The sequence below is a fragment of the Pan paniscus genome, chromosome 15 (assembly GCF_029289425.2).
Source record: "Pan paniscus chromosome 15, NHGRI_mPanPan1-v2.0_pri, whole genome shotgun sequence".
Taxonomy (NCBI): domain Eukaryota; kingdom Metazoa; phylum Chordata; class Mammalia; order Primates; family Hominidae; genus Pan; species Pan paniscus.
Genome location: NC_073264.2, coordinates 77907070 through 77931929, shown reverse-complemented (window position 1 = coordinate 77931929; position 24860 = coordinate 77907070). Strand labels below are relative to the sequence as shown.

The 24860-nt window shown below is 44.9% G+C and overlaps 2 protein-coding genes across 7 annotated transcripts in view; one reads left to right on the top strand and one right to left on the bottom strand.

Annotated features, from left to right (window-relative positions):
• LRRC74A (leucine rich repeat containing 74A) overlaps positions 1–21729 on the bottom strand; it is a 44640-nt gene extending 22911 nt beyond the window's left edge. For 3 of the 6 annotated variants that reach the window (XM_034937911.3, XM_034937908.3, XM_055097311.1), the window contains exons 1-7: positions 21333–21688; positions 19647–19775; positions 16691–16863; positions 11752–11859; positions 10092–10188; positions 3616–3665; positions 3187–3268 (exon numbers count right to left, since the gene is read on the bottom strand). In XM_034937911.3, coding sequence (XP_034793802.1) covers positions 3187–3268; positions 3616–3665; positions 10092–10188; positions 11752–11859; positions 16691–16863; positions 19647–19775; positions 21333–21369 — 676 coding nt within the window. In that variant the 5' untranslated portion in view covers positions 21370–21688. Of the gene's footprint in view, positions 1–3186; positions 3269–3615; positions 3666–10091; positions 10189–11751; positions 11860–16690; positions 16864–19646; positions 19776–21332 lie in introns of all 6 variants that reach the window. The other 3 variants (XM_034937905.3, XM_003808860.4, XM_003808861.5) reach the window with 2 other exon arrangements.
• A 10-nt stretch (positions 21730–21739) lies between these two features.
• The window catches only part of ANGEL1 (angel homolog 1), a 39030-nt gene continuing 35909 nt past the window's right edge, over positions 21740–24860 (top strand). The window contains exon 1 of the mRNA XM_034937899.2: positions 21740–21990. The gene's annotated coding sequence lies outside the window, so the exon portion shown is untranslated. The remainder of the gene's footprint in view (positions 21991–24860) is intronic.

Here is a 24860-nt window from a genome sequence, read left to right as displayed (position 1 = left end):
TGTGTCTCAGTCTCTCTAGCAGCTGGGATTACAGGCGCACACCACTACACCGGCTAATGTTTGTATTTTTAGTAGAGACAGGGATTCACCATGTTGGCCAGGCTGGTCTGGAACTCCTGACCTCAGGTGATCCACCCGCCTCAGCCTCCCAAAGTGCTGGGATTACAGGTGTGAGACACTGTACCCAGCCCAATTTTTGAATTTTTTGTAGAGAGTGGGTCTCACTATGTTGCCCAAGCTGGTCTTGAGCTCCTGGCTTCCCATCTTGGCGTCCCAAAGCACTGGGATTACAGGCATGAGCCACTGTGCCAGGCCTCCATTTTCAACTCAACCTCCTCCATTTGGGTTTCCATAACTCACCCACTCCACTAAAACAGCACTTTCTTTTTTTTTTTTTTTAATTTTAAGTTCAGGGGTACATGTGCAGGTTTGTTATATAGGTAAACTTGTGTCACAGGGTTTGTCGTACAGATTATTTCATCACTCAAGTATTAAGCCTAGTACTCAGTTATTTTTCCCGTTCCTCTCCCTCCTCCCTCCCTCCACCCTCAGTTAGTCCCCAGTGTCTGTTCCCCTCTCTGTGTTCGTGTGTTCTCATAATTTAGCTGCCACTTATAAGTGAGAACAGGTGGTATTCGGTTTTCTCTTCCTATGTTAGTTTGCTAAGGATAATGTCCTCCAGCTCCAACCCTGTTCCTGCAAGGAACATGATTTCAGTTTTTTTGTGACTGCATAGTATTCCGTGGTGTATATGCACCACATTTTTTTAATCCAGTCTACTACTGACGGGCATTTAGGTTGATTCCCTGTCTTTGTTACTGTGAATAGTTAAAATAGGACTTTCAAAGCCACTAACACTTCATGCTGCCAAGTGCCATGGTTACTATTTTATCCTCGTCTTATTTGATCTCTCAACAGCATTTGATGCAACTGTCAATCTTCTTCCTGCACTGCACCCTTCCTCAGCTCCTGCCACCTCGCTTTTCTGGTTTCCCTCCTATTTGACTGACCACTCCTCAGACTCCTCTTCCTCCTCTGTGAAACCTAAAAATGTCGGAGTGACCCAAAGGTCAGTTCGACGGCCACCTACTCAACTCTGTCTACACTCCCTGACTAGATGACCTCATCTTGCCTCATGGTTTTAAATACATCTATATACCTATGACCCCAAATGTGTATCTTCAGCCCTGATCTCTTCACCAAGCTCTAAACTCATATAGCAAACCATCTACCTGACTTCTCTATGTAGGTGTCAAATGGCCATTGCAAACATCACGTGGCCAAAATGGAAAACGGGGCTCCTATCTCCTGTCCCTGTTGCTCCCTGAGTTGTCTCCATCCACGTAAACAACACCATCATCCAACCAATAGCTGAAGCAAAATGACCATGAGTCTATCTCTCTCTTCCCCCATTCTTCACATCAGCAAGTCCTTTTGGCTTTACCCCCAAAGTATATTCTGAATTCATTCACTCTTCTCTATCCCCACCTCCTCCCTGAGCTCAAGCTATTTTCCTGTCTTGCCTAGACTCCTGTGACAACTTCCTCTTTTGTACTCATTTGCCTGGGGATGACTATTTAGGTTGTTACTATTTTATTTTTTTCTCTTTTATGGTGATGCTGTAATAACCTCCTCACACATTTCTCTGTGTATATGTGAGAGCTTCTCTGAGACAATTCCCTTTGATGGGAGGGAATTTCTGCATCATAGAATAGACACATTTTCAAGTTTACCAAGGACTGTCAAGTTGTTCTCAAAAGTGCCCGGCAGCTTGAAGTATTCTTATTTCGCTCGGTTGTCCGCAGCCTTTGACATTCGCTGGCTTTAAAATTTCACAGCTTTAAAGATGACAAGGAGAACCTTTCATTTCTCTAACTAGTTAAGAGATGTGGGCACTCGACTTTCTTCTTTTGCTATGCATATGCCTTGACCATTGCTCTATTGAGGCTATTTATCATTGTCTAATTGAGCTAAGGATCTTTTATCAACATTCTGAATACTATTTTTTGTACTCTACAAATGCTGCAAATATTTACTCCCTGTCTGTTACTTGTCTTTGTTTTTGTTTTTGAGCTGGAGTCTCCTTCTGTTGCCCAGGCTGGAGTGCAGTGGCGCCATCTTGGCTCACTGCAACCGCCGCCTCGTGGGTTCAGGCGATTCTCCTGCCTCAGCTTCCCGAGTAGCTAGGATTACAGGCATGCACCACCACGTCCAGCTAATTTTGTATTTTTAGTAGAGATGGGGTTTCACCATGTTGGCCAGGATGGTCTTGATCTCTTGACCTCGTGATCTGCCCACCTCGGCCTCCCAAAGGGCTGGGACTACAGGCGTGAGCCACCACGCCCAGCCTGTTGCTTGTCTTTTAAGGTTGTTCATGGTTGTGTGTCTTTTTATCATATGCATGTTTCAAATGTATTGTTGTCAAATATGGGAATTTTTAAAACTTTTAGGTTCAGGCCTACATGTGCTGGTTTGTTATATAGGTAAATTGCGTATCTCAGGGGTTTGGTGTACTGATTATTTCATCACCCAGGTAATAAGCATAGTACCCAAAAGGTACTTTTTCCATTGCTTTTGGACCGTTTATGCTTACTGGGCCATACTTAACAGTCCTTAGCCTTCCTGAGTTGTTAGTTGTTTCTGTGTTCTTCTAATCATCGTAAAGTTTTACTTCCCATGTCCAGGTGTTTGCTGCTGCCCCTCCCCCTCCCTCTTCCCCTTCCCTTCCCCTTCTTCTTTTCCTTCTTCTTGTGCTTCTTCTTTTGAGACAGGGTCTCTCTCTGTTGCCCAGGCTGCAGTGGAGTGGCACAATCATGGCTCACTGCAGCCTCTACTTCCTGGGCTCAAGGGATCCTCCCACCTCAGCCTTCCGAGTAGCTGGGATTACAGGTGTGCACCACCACACCTGGCTAATTTTTTGAAATTTTGTAGAAACAGGGTGTCCCTATGTTGCCCAGGGTGATCTTGAACTCCTGGGCTCAAGCAATCCTTCTGCCTCAGGCTCCTGAAGTTCTGGGATTACAGGCATAAGCCACTGCACCCAAATTCTGAATGTATTTTGGGCATGTTTACATCACTTTTATAATCACAACATTTAAAAATCATGTTAAAAAGGGAGATTCCGCACTGCCAAGCGATCCTCCCCTATCCCTCCCCTTTGCTGTCCCTTCCTCCAGGGAGACTCACCCAGCATCTGGCCCAGGTGCTCCCCTCCTACATCAGAGAATTGGTTGTGACTGAGATCCAGCTTCTTAATTCGGTAATTGGTCTACAGAAACAAACAGGGGAAAGAGAAGGATTTTTTGTCTTCTGATTGCAAATATCTTACTTATCTCAGGGCAGTATGATGGCGGGGCTCTGATGTACCAAAAATTAGGTGAAGACAATGTCTTAGGCATTTTTTGTTGGACTGTTGATGGCTGCTGGGAGAACTTAGTGCCATATAAACAGCTCTACCATTTGCTGTGCCTTTGTTGGGGTTGGCAGGGTCTAAACACTCCCCAGTCCCTAACACGTGAAAGTAGCCTCACGTTACTGTGCCCATAGCAGCCCCAGGTTGCCCAGATCTCCCAGGGACATCGCCCACGTGGCTTGGCTGCACTCCCTGCCTCTTACCGACAGGGCTTGGCAGAGCAGTGCTGCGGAGTCTTCCTTGAAGTCATTTCCTGTAGTGAGGGTGGTGTGTCAGTGATGCACTGCTAGACCATGGCTCCCTTCCTCTCCCACCCCCTGCCCCTCCCAGTCCACTTCCCTTTAGAACAATCAAACAGAAAAAAGGTGGTAGGGGCCAGACGCATTGGCTTACGCCTGTAATCCCAGCACTTTGGGAGGCGGAGGTGGGAGGATCACTTGAGCCCAGGAGTTTGAGACCAGCCTGGGCAACATAGTGAGCCCTTGTCTCTACAAAGAATTTTAAAAAAAATTAGCCAGTCATGGTGGCATGAACCTGTGGTCCCAGCTACTTTGGAGGCTGAGGTGGGAGGATCACTTGAACCCAGGAGGTCGAGGCTGCAGTGTGCCATGTTGGTGCCACTGCACTCCAGCCTGGGTGACAGACCAAGATCCTGTTTTTAAAAAAAGAAAAGGAGGCTGGGTACTGTGACTCATGCCTATAATCCCAGAACTTTTACAGGCCAAGGTGAGTGGATCACCTGAGGTCAGGAGTTCGAGACCAGTCTGGCCAATATGGCAAAACCCTGTCTCTACTAAGAATACAAAAATTAGGCATGACGGCGCACACCTGTGGTCCCAGCTACTCAGGAGGCTGAGGCACGAGAAATGCTTGAATCTGGGAGGTGGAGATTGCAGTGAGCTGAGATCACAACGCCACTGCACTCCAGCCTGGGTGACAGAGAAAGACTTCACCTCAAAAATAAAATAATAAAATCAAATAAAAAAGGAAGGGACAGGACAGGACAGGAAGGGACTTAAAGCAAGTATTACGTGGACAAAAGAGAACAAGGCAACTGTTTACCCTCTCTTTTAACATTGCCTTTTCTCTCTGCCATGAAATTCCAGGAGTTGGTAGCATACCCTGTGCATTCATTAGCAGCATCAACCCCAGCCTAGTGCCTAGAGTCTATAACATCCTAAAAATGCTCATCAAAGTTGAAGCAGCAGGACTGGGACACTTGTGAGTGAGACACTTGCCATGCGTGCAAAATTTAAGAGGTGCCTAAAAACTCAGTAATCAAGAAGAATAATATCCTAATACAACATTTTAAAAAACCAAAATTAGTGCAAAATCATCTATATTGAACAAGTTTTTTTTTTTTTTTTTTGAGACGGAGTCTCGCTCTGTCACCCAGACTGGAGTGCAGTGCAGTGGCGTGATCTCGGCTTACTGCAACCTCCATCTCCTGGGTTCAAGCAATTCTCCTGCCTCAGCCTCCTGAGTAACTGGGATTACAGGTGTGCACCACCACACCCAGCTAATTTTTATATTTTTAGTACAGACACAGTTTCATCATGTTGGTCAGGCTGGTCTCAAACTCCTGACCTCGTGATCTGCCCACCTCAGCCTCCTAAAGTGCTGGGATTCGCACCTGGTGTCTTTATAATTTTAAAATCTGACCCTGCACACACATGACTAGACCTTATTCACCTCAGTCCATTCAATCCCTGCTAGATGCTGTTTTTATTTAATGTCTTGATATTTTTCTCATCAGGATATTTTGGCACTCCTTACATTTTGTGACCAACGCAAGTGGCTCACTCACCTTACCTGAGTTGTGGCCCTGCTAAGCCATGTAAGACACTGGTGATTTCTGGGAAGTACATGACATAGAGCCTTATTCCCAAATTTCCTCCTTTGAATCCTCAATAAGCTTTGTATCTCTACCACCTAAATAGTGTTTGGCACATAACAGGTCCTTAGTAAAGTGAGTGAATGAATGAATGAATGAATGCATTCACTGGAACACAAATACTTGTTTGGCTGTGTCTGTTAGCCGTGCAATAAAGTGAGATAATAAGCTAGTCAATGCATAAAACTAGGTGATTAGTTATTCAAATTCTTGTGTTTAAATCAGTGGTTACAGATACTACAGAGCTGGTTGTAAGAGAATTATTTGTGAAATTTGATAAAACACAGATTCCAAGATTTCTCCTGCTAAAGATTCTGATTTCACCAGTCTGGGATAGGACTGGGTGATTTGTATTTTTACAAAGAACTTTCTGTACTATGTTAACACATTATGTTAGGGGTCTTAGCCAATGCAACCAGAAAAATAATTAGGAGATATAAATATTGGAAAAGAAACAACTTTCATTATTTGCAGGTATAATCACCTATCTAAATAATTCTATAAAATTAATTAACAAAATGTTAGAACTCATAAGATAATTTAATAAAGTGACTGGATATAGAATTAATGTACAAAAATTAATAGCTTTCAGACACACCGGTAATGACCAATTAGAAAATGTGATAGAAAAAAACATTCTGTTCCAATAAGATAAAATAATAGAAGACCTAGAAATAAACCTAATATAAATAATGCAAGGCTTATAATAGAAGAAACTAAAACTTTACTCAAGAATGTAAAAAGACCTGGGGCTGGGCACAGTGGCTCACACCTGTAATCCCAGCACTTTGGGAGGCTGAGGTGGGTGGATCACCTGAGGCTGGGAATTCGAGAGCAGCCTGACCAACATGGAGAAACCCCATCTCTACTAAAAGTACAAAATTAGCTGGGTGTGGTGGCACATGCCTGTAATCCCAGCTACTCGGTAGGCTGAGGCAGGAGAATCACTTGAACCCAGGAGGCAGAGATTGCAGTGAGCCAAGATCATGCCATTGCACTCCAGCCTGGCAACAAGAGTGAAACTCCTTCTAAAAAAGAAAAAGAAAAAGAAAAAAAAGAATATAAAAATACCTGAAGGAGTAAAGATAAACCATGTTCATAAATGAGGAGACTCAATATTGTGAATGTCAGTTCTTTCATAAATTAATCTAGAATATTAAATGGAACCCCAACCAAAACCCCAACAGGTGTTTTTTTTCTTTTTTTTTTCTTAAATAGAACTTGACAAAATGATTCTAAAATTCACCTGGAGGAGAAACTGCACAAGAATAGCCAAGATTACTATTACTTACAATACTAATAGCCAAGATTGCAGAATTATTTTGAAAAAAAAATTCAAGATTACTTTGAAAAAAAGATTCAAGATTACTTTGAAAAAAAGGGGTAGTCTTTGCCCACTCACACACAAAACATATTTATTGGCTGGGCACAGTGGCTCATGCCTGTAATCCCAGCACTCTGGGAGGCTGAGGCAGTTGGATCACTTGAGGTCAGGAGTTCGAGAACAGCCTGGCCAACATGGCAAAACTCTGTCTCTACTAAAAATACAAAAATTAGCTGGGCATGGCAGCAGGCGCCTGTAATTCCAGCTACTCGGGAGGCTGAGGCAGGAGAATCACTTGAGCCCAGGAGGCAGAGGTTATAACAAGCTGAGATGGCACCACTACACTCCAGCCTGGGCGACAGAGGGAGACTCCGTCTCAAAAACAAAGAAATGCAAAATATTTATTATAAGATTTTATAACTTATATATTAAATAGTACATCATCATTTTTTGTATTAGTCACAACATCTTATAATATGTAGTAATTATAATTTTAATATTCTAAACAAATATTAAGACAATGCAGTGTTGACACAGAAATACATAAATAGGCCAGGTGCGGTGGCTCATGCCTGTAATCCCAGCACTTTGGGAGGCCGAGGCGGGCGGATCACGAGGTCAGGAGATCAAGACCATCCTGGCTAACACGGTGAAACCCCGTCTCTACTAAAAATACAAAAAATTAGCCGGGCGAGGTGGCGGGCGCCTGTAGTCCCCGCTACTCGGGAGGCTGAGGCAGGAGAATGGTGTGAACCCTGGGGGGCAGAGCCTGCAGTGAGCCGAGATCGTGCCACTGCACTCCAGCCTGGGTGACAGTGAGACTCCGTCTCAAAAAAAAAAAAAAAAAAGAAATACATAAATAGATTAATGAAATGAAATTGAGACTCTAGAAGGAAACCTATATTTATAATGGGAGTTTAATACATGATAAAGATGACATTTCAAATTAATGAGAAAAGGATCAATTATTACATTGATGATGCTGGAGTACCTGGTTATCAGTTTTGGAAATAAAACATCTGATTTCTACTTCATTCCATGCACAAACAAGTACTAGATATATTAGAGAGCTAAGAGTAGAAACCACAACAACAACAAAAATAGAAGAAAATAAAGGAAAATATTTTTACCTAATTTTTTTTCTTTTTCTTTTTTACAGATGGGGTCTTGCTATGTTGCCCAGGGGGGCCAGTCCTGGGCTCAAGCAATTTTCCCACCTCAGCCTCCTGAGTAGATGGGACTATCGGTACATGCCACCACTCCTGGTTCAGGAAAATATTTTTATAAACTTTAGGAAAGAGTTTTAAAGCCAGGCTACAAAAATTAAATACATAAAGGAAAAAGACTATAAAACTTGACATCAATAAAAGATATAAACTTTGCTACAAGGAAGTACCATAAACAGGCTGGGCATGGTGTCTCAAGCCTGTAATTCCAGCACTTTGGGAGGCTGAGGCGGGCAGATCACAAGGTCAAGAGATCGAGACCATCCTGGCCAACATGGTGAAACCCCGTGTCTACTAAAAATACAAAAATTAGCTGGGTGTGGTGGCGGGCGCCTATAGTCCCAGCTACTCAGGAGGCTGAGGCAGGAGAATTGCTTGAACCTGGGAGGCGGGGGTTGCAGTGAGTCGAGGTTGAGAAAGTACCATAAATAAAGCCGTATCTAACATTCTAACATTCAAGTATGAATATCTATAGTTTATGAAGAATGGCTAAAACTCAGTCACACTAACAACCCCATACAACAATTGACATTTCATAGAAAAGAAAATAGAAGTGGAAGTGAGCATCTGAAAAAGTGTTCTATTTCAATAGTAATAGAATGTGTAACAGTAACAAAGACAATAATAGCGAGAAACACATTGAATACTTATGTACTAGGTATAGTTCTAGGAGTTTTAGATTTTAATTCACTTAATCTTCACAATAACCATCTGAGGTAATATAATTATCCTTATTTTATGAATGAGAAAATGAGGCACAAACTGTTTAAAAAACTTGCCCAGTGTCAAAGCTGGGATTTGAACCCAAGCACTGTGACTTCTACACCCACATGCTTAACCATTTTGATTCACAAATTGCTTGTTATTTCCCTTCTGGGGATGGTATAGGCAACAGTCCATTGGTAGAATTATAACCTGGCAGTCTTTTTAAAGGGAAATTTGGAAATCAGTTGTTAAGTTCACAAAAATGGATACATCTTCATATTCAGTAATTGTGCTCCTGGGTGTCGATCTAGAAATACAAGAACATGTGCCTAAAAGATACATGTACAAGAAAGTCCTTTAAAACATTACTTGAAGGCAAAATTAGAAATGACTTTAATCTCCTTTCTCCCAAATAGGGGGATGTTAAATAAACTATGGTATGTCCATAACTCAGAATACTAGCCAGCAGTTCAAGAGAATTAGATAAATCTATTTGTTCTGCCATAGAAAGAAATCCAAGATATATTTAGTGGAAAACAAGAAAAATTGGAGAACAATAACTGACATGTAAAAACATTTATGTTAAAAATACACGAACTAAGGCTGGGCATGGTGGCTTATGCCTGTAATCCCACCACTTTGGGAGGCTGAGGCGGGAGGATTGCTTGAGCCCAGGAGTTTGAGACTAGCCTGGACAACATGGTGAGACGGGGACAACCCGTCTTTATAAAGAAAAATGCACAAACTTTATTTCTGTATTTTTTCCCTAGACACTCTTCAGATCTTCTCTGTGTGTTAATGGTTTTTCAGAGATATAATCAAGTGTGGATTCTTTTTTATATACCTTTCTTAGGAGTTACTGGGATTCCTGTATCTGCACATTTATCAATTCAGGGAACATGTTAGCTGTTATTTGTTCAAATATTGCTGCTCATTCATTTCTTCTCCTTCTGGAAACTAGTCATTCGTTTCATTCTTTTATCTTTTATATTCTCTATGTCTTTGTCTTTCTATGCTGCAAAGATAGATAAAATGTTTTCCACTAATTCTATTCACCTGTAACTAATGTGCCATTGAATTTATTTGTTCAGTCTTTAATATCAGTGACTATAAATTTTTCATTGTAAGAAGCTCTTGGTGTGGAGAGGAGGGGAGGTCTCTTTTTAAGTGATTTGTTCTTTTATGATTTTATTTTATGTTCTTAATCATATTAAACATAGTTTGTGATTGGGTATAAGATATCTCAGTTTGCTTGTGGTTCCAGTTAATTAATAGTGCCCTATTCAGTTTGGGTGGTAAAGTACATGATAAATTATTGTTTATATATCATCTGTAATGTCAGATACGGATGATAAATGGCGGGGGCTAGGGGAGTGTGACTGGGAGGGTTTAGCAGGCATAGATGCAGTATTCTGGTCTCCAAGACTAGAAGGACATGGTCTGGTTCAATGAGACATTGAATTCTCTGTTTTTCCCCTCTTCCCTCCCTCTGATTCCCAGTGTCTTCTCCCTCCCTTTCCATGTGCTCACCTGAAAGCTCAAGGCTCCAGATAGAAGAACTATTTCTCTCAAAGAAATCTGAGATGATTCTGGCCCCCTCCAAACCAAGGTGATTGTTGGAAATATTCTAAAAGGCAAGAAAACACTTCGGTATGTAAAAAAGCTCACCAAAGGGCCCTCATGAAAAAATGATGTCTTTTGTGGTTTACTTGAGTCCTGTGCTGAGGGAGTAGGGTTGGGGTGGGAAAGGATTAGGAGGATTAGGGAGGTGCCAAGGACGAAGAGAAGGGCAATAGGAAACCAGGCTCTAGAGCCGGCTTTTCCAGGGCCTCCCGGTGGGACCCTTGGGATAGCTGGTCTCAGTTTTTTGAAGTTGGCTTCAAGGACTCCCTGTTTTCCCAATTTAGCCTTGGTGCTTCAGATAAGCATACTATTTTGTTTCTTTGTATTAAAACCCAAAACGGCTTCATTTGGAGAGCTTGGCAGTGAAACAGTGAAAAATGAGTTTAGAGTGCATAATCAATGTAAATTCTACTCATTGATTTGGGAAGTATGAATTGTCCTTTTAAGCTAGTGGGAGAGACTTTATATAAAGTGGCCATTATTGTCTTAATTGGTTGTTCCCCCTTTTCTTTGAATTTCTTTTTATGATGGTAAAATAAGCATAACATATTATTTACCATCTTTGCCGTTTTTCAGTGTCCAGTGGCGTGGTATTAAGCATATTCACATTGTGTAACCATCACCGCCAGCCATCTCTAGGCACATTGTCTTTTATGACATTATTTCATGTCTTTACTTTCTTTAAGAAAGTTCACTTTAAGGCAACTATGCAGAGCTACATTTATCAATTTTTTTTTGAAACAGAGTCTCACTCTGTCACCCAGGCTGGAGTGCAGTGGCGTCATCTCGGCTAACTGCAACCTCTGCCTCTGGGGTTCAAGTGATTCTCCTGCCTCAGCCTCCCGAGTAGCTGGGATTACAGGCACACACCACCATGCACAGCTAAGTTTTTATATTTTTAGTAGAAGCGGGGGTTCCACCATGTTGGCCAGGCTGGTCTCGAACTTCTGACCTCAGGTGATCTGCCCACTTTGCTTTCCCAAAGTGTCGGGATTACAGGCGTGAGCCATCATGCCTGGCCACATTTATCATTTTTAAGGGCTTCTAAGGTCCAGACAGAAGTGGTTTCTGTTTTTTTTTTTTTTTTTTGAGATGGAGTCTCATTCTTGTCGCCCAGGCTGGAGTGCTGTGGTGCGATCTCAGCTCACTGCAATCTCCACCTGCTGGGTTCAAGCCATTCTCCTGCCTCAGCCTCCTAAGTAGCTGGGATTACACCATCATGCCTGGCTAATTTTTGTACTTTTAGTAGAGACGGGGTTTCACCATGTCGGCCAGGCTGGGTTTGAACTCCTGACCTCAGGCGATCCTCCCACCTTGGCCTCCTAAAGTGCTGGGATTGCAGGTGTGAGCCACCGCGCCCAGCCATAAATTGTTTCTTAGGTTTTCCTACAGCCATAGGAAACACAGCCTCTCACATGTGGCCCTCCTCTAAGAAGTCATGTGGGAAGGGCAGGGGCGGGCAGGAGCCTGGAGGCAGCCTGGGTCCTGGCAGGGCCTCTGGCTTGTCTCCAATGGGTTGTGAATCCCCAGGGATGATGGTAAGAGCCAGCACAGGGGGGCACAGTACCATCTCCTGGAGGTAGTAGTTCTCTTGTAGCATCTCCACCAGGCTCAAGACACCCTCCTCCATGATGCAATTGTCTTCCAGCTCCAGTTTGGTAACAGTCGGGTTGGACTTCAGCCAGCACAAGGGGAGGGAGAGAGACACAGAAGTGGTTGGTGACCCAGTCAGTTCCCTGCTCGCCCTGGGCCAGCCATGTGAATGGGCGTGGAGATGCAGGCTAGGAATTCTGAAGGCCTAGCAAGGGCGAGGAGACCAGAACGGGGGCTGAACCAACCCGTAGAGTTTTGCTAGGACAATACGCTGATTCTGGGAGAATTTATAAAAGGATCCTGAAAACAATTAAAACCCTGACAAGTTGGAGGCACAAGGATGAGCTAAACAGATTTTAACTATTTAGCCCTAAGGGGACAGAACTGTGACCTACTCCAAGATTAAGGAAAACTTGATACATTGAATAAGGATATTTAAACATAAAGATTTTTGCAAGGAGGTCCTTTAAAGCATTGATTTTGCTTTCTTCAGAGGCCTTTCTTCTAATTTACGCTTAAGTTTTATCTGGGACACTCTTTTTAATTTGTATTTATTTATTTATTATTATTTTTTGAGACGGGGTCTATGTTGCCCAGGCTGATCTCAAACTCCTGGGCTCAAGTGATCCTCCTGCCTTAGCCTCCCAGGTTGCTGGAATTACAGGCATGAGCCACCACACCTCGCTCTGGTACTCTCTTTACTAGGAGGTGACCTCAAGTCTGTTTGGAAGGAATTGGACATATAAATCTTTGGTGAATATCTAGATCCAAGATAGTCTGCATTTCTTTTTTTTTTTTTGAGATGGAGTCTTGCTCTGTCACCCAGGATGGAGTGCAGTGGCGTGATCTCGGCTCACTGCAACCTCTGCTTCCTGGATTCAAGCAATCCTCCCTGCCTCAGCCTCCTGAGTAGCTGGGATTACAGGTGCCCACCACCACACCTGGCTAATTTTTGTATTTTTTTGAGTAGAGATGAGGTTTCACCATGTTCACCAGGCTCGTCTTAAACTTCTGACCTCAGGTGATCCACCCACCTTGGCCTCCCAAAGTGCTGAGATTACAGGCGTGAGCCACTAGTCTGCATTTCTATGAGGGGCAAGAGGAGAGAGAGGAAAGGATTCGCATTGCAGCATGAAGGACTTGGGTTAGCTCTAATCAGAACTTTGATCTTCCCTTCCCCACCTTGTTCCCAGTACACACAGGTACAGAGAACAGACACAGGTTTGGATTTGAGCATTTTCAAGGCCCACTAAGGAGCAAGAGAAGTAGCAGGTGGAAGGAGTGTTAATGCTGATCCTCCGCCACCCTCTCCCCTGAAAAAGGAAAATGTGATAGTCCAAGCTATTGCAATGCAGGATGGTTCACCCTGGGGCTTCCTGAAATGTCTTCTGGTCTCAGCTCTCTGGGCTGGGCAAAATTCAATTGCCTTGAGTTGTGCTCAAAGGTGAGGGAGATGGCTCAGGGGGCCTCCCATCTAGGTGCTATTTAGGAGTGTCTAGAAACATGAGTTGAATCACCACTGCCAGATTCATACTGGGGACCAGCACATTCCAGGGGGAAGCAGGAGGCCCAGTCCCCAAATCCATCCACATTTATTTCACATGGGCCATTGTGTATTTGTCACTATCTGTGTTCACTGCTGGGGAACAAGGATTAACAGAGAACATTCCCATTCTCACACCACCTGCTGCCCCCACATGCAAGGGCACGGTGCTAGGCTGTCGAGGGTTACACACAAGGATGAAATACGATGCCTGCTATTAGCGTGCTCCTAATCTAGGCCAGGGAAACACAAACATGTGAAAAGTTAATCAGTACAAAGAGCAAATAGAAGTTCAGTCTACCAGAATGTCACGATGATTAATTGTCAAATGAATGATACAGAGAATGGGGGAAGAAGAAACTCCCCTCAAACAGAAACCGCTGTTACTAAGAAACAAGTGGTCCAAGTCCTGAGAGGATGTCATTATCATCCATGTTTTTCCCACGAAGCTCATGAGGTAATGGTGCGTTCCTAACACTTCATTAATCAGCCTTTCCACCCTTGATAAATCTCAAGACAGCTTTGTTCTTTCTCGGCTCCTTTCTTCCCATTCCCGGAAAACAGTGCAATCTCACATTTTGTGTCACTTCTTGAAGTGCACACAAATGCTAAACGCAAATGCTGTTATATGTTTAAGAAAGAATGAGTGTGTTGGGGAAAGTGAGGAAAAATAAGACCATGTATTCTACAAATACACCGTTCAATGCCAAGTGGGGGCTAGGCACTTGAATAGCACATAAGCCTATCCTTCCTATCATACAAGGAACTTACATTCTAACAGTGATTACAGTAGTTCACCCCTATCCTTGGGGGAAAACATCAAGACCGCTGGTAAATGCCTGATACCAAAGATAGTACCAAACCCTAAATATACTATGTTTTTTTCCTGTACATACTTACCCATGATAAAGTTTAATTCACAAATTAGGCACAATAAGAGGGTAACAATAACTAATAATAAAATAGAACATTTATTATAATATACTATCATAAAAGTAATGTTGCCAGGGCACGGTGGCTCATGCCTGTAATCCCAGCACTTTGAGAGGTCAAGGAGGGAGGATCACTTGAGGCCAGAAGTTCAAGACCAGCCTGGCCAACATGGTGAAACCCCATCTCTACTAAAAATACGAAAAATTAGCCAGGCATGGTGGTGCGCACCTGTAATCCCAGCTACTCGGGAGGCTGAGGCAGGAGAATCACTTGAACCTGGGAGGTAGAAGTTGCAGTGAGCTCAGATCATGACCCTGCACTCCAGCCTGGGAGACAGAGTGAGACTCCGTCTCAAAAAAAAAAAAAAAAAAAAAAAGTGATGTGAATGTGGCATCTCTCTCTCTCGTTCTCTCTCAAAATACCTTATTGTACTGTAAGAACAACTGAAACAGTAGACAGTGAAACTGTGGGTAAGGGTGGACTGCTATACCTTCTAGCAACCAACAATGACAGTGTATTTCAAGACTTTTTGGAGCTTGCTATGTATTTCATAACTGAATAGACATGGACGCACAGAATTGCCTTCCTCATTCATCACTCTCTCAGATGTCTGCATCATTGAACTTGGCCAACTCAGTTTTCCTGCAGCTTGTGTTTGACTGTCTCTACCATTCTGTAGCTTCTCCTGTCTTTCAGTCACTCATTCTCTATTGAATTCACTGACTCCTTTTCTTCTTTCAGATCCTTTATAAATAATATTTTTAAAGAATTATTTCTCAGTCCTGAAACTGTCCTTATCAACTTTATAAAATTGATCAGGGAAGAAGGGAGGGGAGAAATGGGAATCAGCCCCGCTTGCAGCACACACAGCATTGGTCATGAGGTCAGCTGCTCTCTGACCCCTTCCTCAGAGTTGTTTGCTGCCTGTTGCCCCAGAACCACATAGACTCTGTCACAGGATCATAGTTCCTTTTCACTGCTCTGCAGATAACATTGCAAACATTGTGAAATGTTCAGTTTTCCATCTGAGATGCTGGTGAAACTACTACTGACATCAGCTGGTCTGAAGGACCCCAAGAGGAGCTGACTCACCAAAGCATGCAGCTGCTACCTCCTGATGATTTAATCCCCCTTGTCCCGACCAATCAATGACCCTAATTTTTCAGCCCCTTGTCCTCCAAGATCCCCTTAAAAACTGTTGGCCAGGCCAGGTCCAGTGGCTCATGCCTGTAATCCCAGCAGTTTAGGATCCTGAGGTGGGTGGATCACCTGAGCCCAGGAGTTTGAGACCAGCCTGGGCAACATAGCAAGACTCCTTCTTTACTAAAAATGCAAAAATTAGTTGGGTGCAGTAGTGAATACCTGTGGTCCTAAATAATCAAGAGGCTGAGGCAGGAGGATCACTTAAGCTCAGGAGGTCAAATCTGCAGTGAGCCATGATCATGCTACTGCATTCCAGACTGGACAACAGAGAAAACCTGTCTCAAACAAACAACTCTAGACCAGAACTCCTTAGGGAAATGGATGGAAGGGTTCCTTTCATTTCCTTGCTTGGCCACCCTGTGATCATTAAACTCTTTCTTTGCTGCAAATTCTGCTGTTTCAGTGTATTGGTCCTTACTGCACAGTGAGCATATGAACCTGGTGGTCCTGTAAGTCCTCTTTATTTTTCTCTGTTCATTCTTTCCATGGATAATTTAACTATTACCAATTTTAAATGTCACCTCTAAAGACACATCTACCTCTCTACCTTACTGAGCTTTTTTATAATGGAATTTTCTGTTTACTTTTCTAAGTGGACAAACAGTGCTGTGCTGACAGGCAGTTGTTAGGTTTTCTGTTTTTCTGTGATAGGAGTCAGTTTTGTGTGTAAATCAGTTATAATTATATAAAGTCATGATGAACTCAAGGTCAAGTCCTTGTTTGGTCATACCAAGCTGAGAGATAACACTATTTCTGTGGGAAAACTTGATTTACTCTATACCGTGGTCTTTATGAAATATAATGTTGCACAAGGCAGACATTGAATGGAATGGGTCAGTAGTAAACCCATTTACAGCAAAGGTGAGCTTTGGAATGGAGACCCAGGCTGGCATTTTGTTGGTGCTCTTACATTGATAATTGGGCCTGGTCACTTTTCCTGGGCCCAGGGGCTGGTGCCTTTGCTTCCTGAACAGCAAAGAGTATATAGACTTCTATTTTTTTCTCCTCAAAGTCTCTGCAAGGAGCATAGACTTCTAAGGCCCAGGTTGCTAGCAGCCTCCTACCAGGAGCTAAATAAATCATCTGGCAGCCAAGCAGAGCCCAGGGCAGTGTGGCATAAGGGCATAAAGTGTGGGTTTAGGCTCCATAGGAGGGGCCCTCTGAATCTTGGGCCTACCACTCTGCCAACCCTCCACCTCCTCCAGGTTTCCTGAGCTCCCACTAGCATGCTCACCACCAGGGCTATAGCAATAGCCTTGGTACCCCTGGGGCCCAGGCCGTGATGGTTGAGGTTCATGTAGGACTCCTCCATGTTCCGAATGAAGTAGGAGACAGGCACTACACCCATCAGCTTGCAGGCCTCCAGGTACAGCTCCTTTTGTCCAGTGGTGAAAAATTTCTCATCATCTGCAGAGAAAGATGGGCTGAAGTAGGATTTCTCTTCCACCTTTGCCTTCTCTCCCCTCTAGCCCCAGTGACATTCACTCATGTCTAGACTGTCCTCTGCCAGAGGATCTCTCCCTGTGGGTATGTGCTAAGAAGCCTGCTCCTGTCTGGGAAGTCAGTCCATGGTGGGAGAGGGAGACTCTAACTCCAGAAAGTCCCAGATGAATGTTTCCCTTTGGGTAGGAGATGAGGCCCATGGTTTTAGGCCAGAAGCTTTCCTAGAAGTGAGCAGTGGGCTTCACCCCACCTGCCCAGGTTGGCCACATCCAGTGACTGGTCATCAAGGACATAGAAGGCCCAAGCCCTCTTGCCCACCTTTGGACAATTCTGAAAGGCCAAACGCGGATGACTTTTGATGGTTGATGGAGTCTTCATTTCACTTTTAGTTTCACCGCCACTATCACAAGGTTGTGAGTCATGAAAAAAGCTTCACCAAAGACTTAGAGAGGCACCAACATTTAAAAAGCCCAACTAGGACAGAGTGGACTTCTCAAAATGGCAAACCAGTGAATATGGAAAGACCTCCACATCAGCGAGAAACAAGCATGCTTGCATGTGAATGGTCTTTCTTCTTTCAAAAGCTTGCATGTCATTTTCCTTATAAAAAGGACTGTCATCCTTGCTTTATCGACGACAAACCTAGCCTCAAATAACACACAGTTGGTCAATGCTAAAACCAGCTAACAGAAGTGGGGACTGCGCCTTTCCATTCTAACCCCTGGGGGCCTTTATTTCTTAGGCTTTAGGCCAGCCTGGCCCATGGTCACTGGGCATCGGGCCTCCCTGGATTCTGGATGCCCCACAGCTGTGTCCTCATTAGGCAAGTCCAGCCTATGGCAGGGCTTCCTGAGGCCAGCTGGCGTCTATGTCTGCATCTGCTTTTCCTTCAGATCCCAGGGCCTTTGGCCAACCCCCTCCCCCTCCAAACAATCTAAGGCTGACAATGGGAGCTTTGTTGGTGAAAGGACAAGTGCTTTACAGGGAAGCTGATTTTGCAAGCACAACTACAAATTAGATTTCTCTTTGGGACGCTTGTACAGCAGCGCTTCTCAGCCTCAGCACTGCAGGTATTTTGGGCTGGATAATTCTGTTCTGAGGGCTGTCCTATACATAGTAGGGTGTTTAGTAGGATCTCTGGCGTGGACCCACAAGATGCCAGTAGCAACCCCCTACCCCTAGTTTGCCCAATGTCCCCTTGGTGCAAAATTGCTTCCAGGTGAGAACCACTGTTGTGGAGAAAAACAGCTCATGGCAAGTGAGCAAACCAGGCTCGTCTCCCCCTTTTCTCTAGACTCACAGCCAGCACTGCTCCCAGCTGGCCCATTTCCCATGCCCTCCCTGCCCATTCCCAGTGTCTCAGCACCCACAGCAGGAGCACCAGGAGCCAGGGCTGCTGAGCCCCGAGTTACCATTCAGGACAGAGTTTTTGGTGCCACATTCAGCCATTAGAGGTTCCTGTTGGCAAAAGCAGGGAAGGTAACCCCCAGGTTTTGTCCCTGGGACTAATTCTGCTGGGTTTGATGCTGACCCTTTCTAGCTGTGTTCCCTATTGTTATATTTTATGGGCAGCTTGCGACAGTGTTAGCCCTTGCTGCGGTCAGGGGAAGAGATGGGGGAATGAGATAGAAACAGGACCCTTTGGCCAAACATCCAGTGTTGTCCTTTGCTACCTTCTCCAACCACGTGAATGAAGTTGGGTGTTAGAAGCAACGTTAGCAACAGACTTGAAGTGGACAAGAAGCCAGAAAAAGAGCAACAAGCTGCCTGGGGGTCAGCGGTGAGGAGGTCTGCGTAGAAGGGTGAAGATGTATGTTGTATGTTGACCATGGTGGGGAGGTTTATAAACTGACTCTATGCAGATGAACTTCACAGTTTAATTTGGCAGAACTGGCCTTCCTCCATCTCTGCTGCCTGTGAATCACTGCCCACCAGCCAGCTGCAAGGACACAGGGGAGGAAGGGTGACTGGGCTAGGCTTGGCCTGGGAAGTTTGAGGCTGACCCTGTCAGATGGAACCAGCGTCATTCTCTTGCTTCACAAGTGTTCTCTTTCGGTGCTTCCCTTCTTGGGGAAACTGGGAGGAGAGAGAGGGTGGAGGTGTTATTTGCATTAACAGAGTCTTTGTTTCAGCTCAGCCAGTCCCGATACCCAGGCATGCTTAGATTTATCAAGAAAAGTAGGGGAAACCAGAGCTCTAAGGTGAGTGTGGGAAAGTCACTGGGATGCAAGATAGGCCACAGAAACACTCCAGGGGCCTGGAATATGGAATACAGAAGGCAGGACCATCAGAGTGAGTCAAACACAGGATCAGCCAATGTGCTGGGCAAACTCCCGCTGTCCCTGGGCAATGCCTATAATCTCTTTAAGGCCCAGTTCCTCTTCTGTTGAAAACGGGCAAAGATGCCTACCTCCTAGGACTATTGCAAAGATTGCATAGGATGCCCCACGTGGAAACATTTAGAAGATTAGAAAACCTTGTTTGTGTATTGATTCCACTTTTAACAAGACGACGTGAGGGCACTGCTCCTGAGGCAGGTGACAAGCGTGGGAAGCTGCAGCTGCTCTCCCCTGCCAGCCCGGAGGAGGACTCCAGGCAAAATCGAGCAGGCCTTTCTGCCACATTTCCTCCACAGGCCATCCGCAGGGCAGACTCTGGAAAGGAGTGAGATGACAGCTCCTGGAAACCAGATTTCTCCAGTTTCTGAGGAGAAGCTGCCCTGACTGCCCCCAAATGCCCATGCTCACCTTCAATCTCCAGGTCTGTTTCCGAATTCTCCTGGGCTGGTTTCACTTTTTCAACAGTCGGCGGGGGTTCAGCCTCACAGTAGAGCATTTTATCGCTGCTCTGTCGTACTGGCTCAATTTCAATCTCATCTGGAAGAAAAAAACTCATCTCCTTGATGCCAGGAATAAAACTTGCTGGCCTCCCAATAAAGCCTGCCGCTGCCGCCCCTCCATCTCTGCTCCCTTCCTCTGAGTCCCAGGTCCTCAAGGTGCCAAGCCCTGCCAGGGCAAGTCCACTCTACAAACCTCCCTTCCCCAATAGCGCTGCCTCCGGCTGCAGGGTCTACGGGAGCTTGTGAAACCAACTCCCTTCTGCTCCCTGGAGACCAGCTGCTCCTTCCCCCTTCCCTGTCTGAGGCGTGCCTTGGAGATTGGCTCCTTGCTCACACTTTCCCCTTCTTAAGTGTTTGGGTGGGTTTTGGGGTGTGCTGTTACTCTTTCAGGTGAAAGGGTGGGTCCCGATACATAGGCTTCCTTATTGTCAGGCACAAATGGTTCCAGGGAGTATAAGGGGCAGGGCAGGGCAGGGGAGGTGACAACTTAGGTCAAATAGAAAATAAAATGGACCAGGAGCAGTTCCAGAGAGCAAGAGAGAGAACTTGATTCCTAAGAATTTGACTTAGCTTCTCTTCCTTCCAATCTAACATTGATTTGTGATTAGGAAGAAGGAGGGGCTTGAAAATCTCCCTTGGGTCGAAATGAATTACTATGATTAACTCATAGTAATGAATTAATCATATTCATTGCTGGGAACAGAGCTCCCCTCACACCAGTCCTCTGCACTTGCTAGATGTGGTTTTACCACCTCTGGGCCATTGACCTGGGATCAGCCATAGGCTCCTGAAAGCCATGGGCTTCTGGAAGCCACACATAAAATCCAGAGCTAAATCCTTAGGCATTGGCAGGACTCAGTAGTTTCAAGAAGCCATGCCATGCCTCTGAATGACCTGTCAGAATTTAGCCAACCTACCCAATGGGTGGGCTGAGCATTTGTGGCAGGGGTCCCAAGTTTTGACCACCCAGATTCTAGGATGGTGGGGTTCCTAATGAGTCCATGCAGGTCTTTCTTAATCCTTGTCCATAGACCCAGGTTCCAACATTTATCTCCCAGACTGTCTGGGATACACAGTGCAGGTAGCAGTGGCCTGGTAGTTAGAAGACAGACAACAGCTTGGCTGTTAGACTGCTGAGTGCCCTTAGAAAAGTGATGAATTTCTGAGTGTTAATTTCCTTGTCAAACAATTTAGAATTCCATTCAACCAGTAGAATGCTGGTAAATTTTAACAATTGATTCTCCAGGAAAAAAAACAAACAACACCAAAAACATCCTGATTTATAGTGTTAGCCAATTCATGTGGTGTAAATATTCCCAATGTGACTGATTTCAAACTATAAATATGGTATCAACTGGCCCACACAATAAAAATTAAAGCTGGCTAGAGCCAGTATGAGGTAGTTGTGGCATAGCACTGCAGCCAATTCTTCCTGTTTGCCAAGCCCTGAACCCAAGTCAGTATAACAAATCATCCTACTTCTAGAGGGTCCCAGGTGAGGAAAGAAGTGGGCTTCAGGGTCCTGTGATCACTAGGTGTTGTACTGAGGCAGCGGGGACGGGCCTGAGTGGTGAGAGATGGGATGCCCTTTCACCTTCTGTCTCAGGCTGAAGAGGCTTGTCATTGTCCATGGTGCCAGGACCCTCTTGAGGGCAGCTGCCAACTTCTTGCCACCTCTCGACTGCTTCCCTAAGAAGCACACCTGTCCATTCACCTCTGTCTCAAACTCTGTGAACTTCCCTCACGTGGGGGCATCCCAGGGGAGCCTGCAGTTATCCTTCCCTCCCAGCAAGCCCTGGGAAGAGTGGGCTTTGATGGGAACTGGATGTGCATGAATTTGACCCCAACTCTGTCTGGGAGAGGTAGCTACTTCTCCAGCTCATCTGGGAGAGTGGGACTGCTCTATTGCTGGGAGCCCTGTCGAAAGGATCCCCACCCGCCTGTGACTTTGTGACTCAGGAGCCACTTTCATTTCATCTTCAACATTCTGTGACCTCATGCAGTCATTGTGATTCACATGGTGGACCTGGCAACAGCAGGCTTCCCGCCCTCTGGGTGGTTCTGGCAGGCACCTGTTCTCATATGTCTACTGGGGCCAAGCCCAGGCTTGGCTGTGAGTGCTCAGGTGCTGTGGGGGGTTCCTCTCAGTGGTGTTGTATTTCCCTCTGAGTCAGGACCCAACCCAAGCCCCTTAATTAGGTGACTGTGAAGAGCTGCCATCATGTTCTTCTCGCAAGAGAGCTGTGCTTCAGGTATGAAGTATTTCAGTGACGGGTGAAGTCAGTTTTCTTCTGTCCAGCTCTTCTTCCTTTTTTCTTTTCCCCGTGGGAGAGCATCTTAACCTTGGAGCTGAAGATCAAAAGCACAGCGCAATGAACATATGTTCTATCACTACAGTTTGTTGCAGCCAAAGCATTGTTCAATCCAAACTATGGGGCTGCCTACGTTGAGACCGTTCAACTAGCATTCCCACACTCGGCCATTCTCACATGTGTTGGAGTTGAAGTCCAGTTGCAGTTTGGTTTCGGGAGAATCTGGAGGCACATTTGTTCTTTCTTGATAAGTTTTCAGGACATCAACGGTCAAGTCAGTGACTGGAGGGTTTGAGGATGTGAAAATTCCTTTTTTTTTTTTTGCTACTCAGAATGAGGAAGATCTAGAAATGTGTGCAGGGAAAACATGATTAGAACCATGGATCAGAAGAAATATGTATGCCTGAGATGTTACTTATTCCTTCAAGCATTCATGCTGAGAAATACTTATTGAGTCTCTATTACGTACGGGCGCTAAAATAGGCACCACTGTGGGGAAGGGATGCAGACATGATTAAGACAGGACCCTTTTAAGGCATGTGCAATGCATAATAGGAATTGACAGGGCCACCCTAGGGTGAGGGTCCTGGGCAAATATTTTTGGCAGAGTTCTTGCTTGTATAAACAATTTGAGTCACCCTAAATCGGCATGGCAGCACCATTCTGGTGGCCCAATCTCATGTGGTCCTTCTAAAGAAATACCAGACAGTCCAGGGAGAGTGATCAGCTCCTAGGATGATCAGGTAGACATGAGTCCTGGTGATCCTCAGGGCATCTGGCTGGCCCACACTATTGTAGAGGATAAGGAAGCATTAAGGGGGAGAAAGAGGGATCAGAGAGCATGTGTGTCCTGGTCTAGGGCTCTGGGTGCTCTACTCGGACGGCACCGTCTGGTCTCAGGTACTGAAGGGTGAGTGAGAAAATCTAGAGGTAGGTGCTCCAACTAAGCCACTGGATAGAGGCACCACCAGCCTGGATCCAACAGCAGCAGGGAAACTGAGAAGGGTCTTTGGGGAAATGCGCTGGGAGTTCAGGGGAGGGTGAGGTTTCTTCATATTGGGGAACTTGCTTGGGCTCTGGACAAGTAGAGTCTGGGGAAAAGGCATTTCCAGGAGGTCAGGATGAAGGAAGGCAGCAGATCCCCGCGTAGGAGTGCAGGCTGTGAAGAGAGTAGCAGAAGGGGAGGCCACCAGGGCCAGGGCAGCTTCAGGGTGAGATCGGAATGCAATTAAAAGGCAATAGGGAGACAATGAAGATTTTTGAACAGGAGAGTGACATCATCAGATATTTTCTTTAGAATGGTTGACAGCAATATTTTTTGCATAATAGTCAATTCTGGAAAAAATAAAAATGTTTAAGGACCATAATTTTTTTAAATTTTTTTTTTCTTTTTTTGAGATGGAGTCTCGCTCTGTCGCCCAGGCTGGATTGCAGTGGCGCAATCTCAGCTCACTGCAAGCTCCGCCTCCCGGGTTCATGCCATTCTCCTGCCTCAGCCTCCTAAGTAGCTGGGACTACAGGCATGCGCTACCACGCCCAGCTAATTTTTTGTATTTTTAGTAGAGACAGGGTTTCACTGTGTTAGCCAGGATGGTGTCAATCTCCGGACCTCGTAATCTGCCTGCCTCGGCCTCCCAAAGTGCTGGGATTACAGGTGTGAGCCACCACACCCGGCCAAAAATGTGTATTTTTTAAAAACCCTGAAATGTAATACCTGTAAACTCTTTTTATAAGTTATTATTTTTGAAAATTTCTGTATTATTAAAGGGTATCCTTTTTTTTTTTTTTTTTTTTTTTGAGATGGAGTCTTGCTCTGTCTGTTGCCCAGGCTGGAGTGCAATGGCATGATCTTGGCTCACTGCAACCTCTGCCTCCTAAGTTCAAGCAATTATCCTGCCTCAGCCTCCCAAGTAGCTGGGATTACAGGCGCATACCACCACGTCTGGCTAATTTTTCATATTTTTAGTAGAGACAGGGTTTCACCATATTGGCCAGGCTGGTCAAGTGATCCGCCAGCCTCAACCTTCCAAAGTGCTAGGATTACAGGCGTAAGCCACTGTGCCCAGCCACTTTTTATTTTTTTTTTGAGACAGACTTTCGTTTTATTGCCCATGCTGGAGTGCAATGGCACGATCTTGGCTCACCGCAACCTCTGCCTCCCGGGTTCAAGCGATTCTCCTGCCTCAGCCTCCTGTGTAGCTGGGATTACCAGCATGCACCACCACATCTGGCTAGTTTTGTATTTTTAGTAGAGATGGGGTTTCTTCATGTTGGTCAGGCTGGTCTCGAACTCCCAACCTCAGGTGATATGCCCGCCTCAGCCTCCCAAAGTGCTGGGGTTACAGGTGTGAGCCACCATGCCCGACCCCAGGCACATTTTTTAAAATTAATCTTTTTATTTTGAAATAATTTTAGATAACAGAATTACAAATATAACAGAGTTCCCATTTACTCTTCACTCAGCTTCACCTTATGTTAACATCTATAACCATGGAAAAATGATCAAAACTAAGTTAGTATCAGTACAATGCTATTAATTAAACTACAGACTATATTTGGATTTTACTAGTTTTCCCATTAATGTCCTTTTTTGGTGCCAGGATGCCATATTACATTCGTTATTGTGGCTCTGTTGATCTCCTCCAACCTGTGACATTTCCTTAGTCTTTCTTTGTCTTTCATGACCTTGACACTTTCAAAGAGTACTGGTCAGATATTTAGAATGTCCCCAGTTTTGGTTTGGCTGATGTTTTTGTCATGATTATTGGGAAGGGTGCCACATAGTTGATGTACCCTTCTTGGTGTGTGTC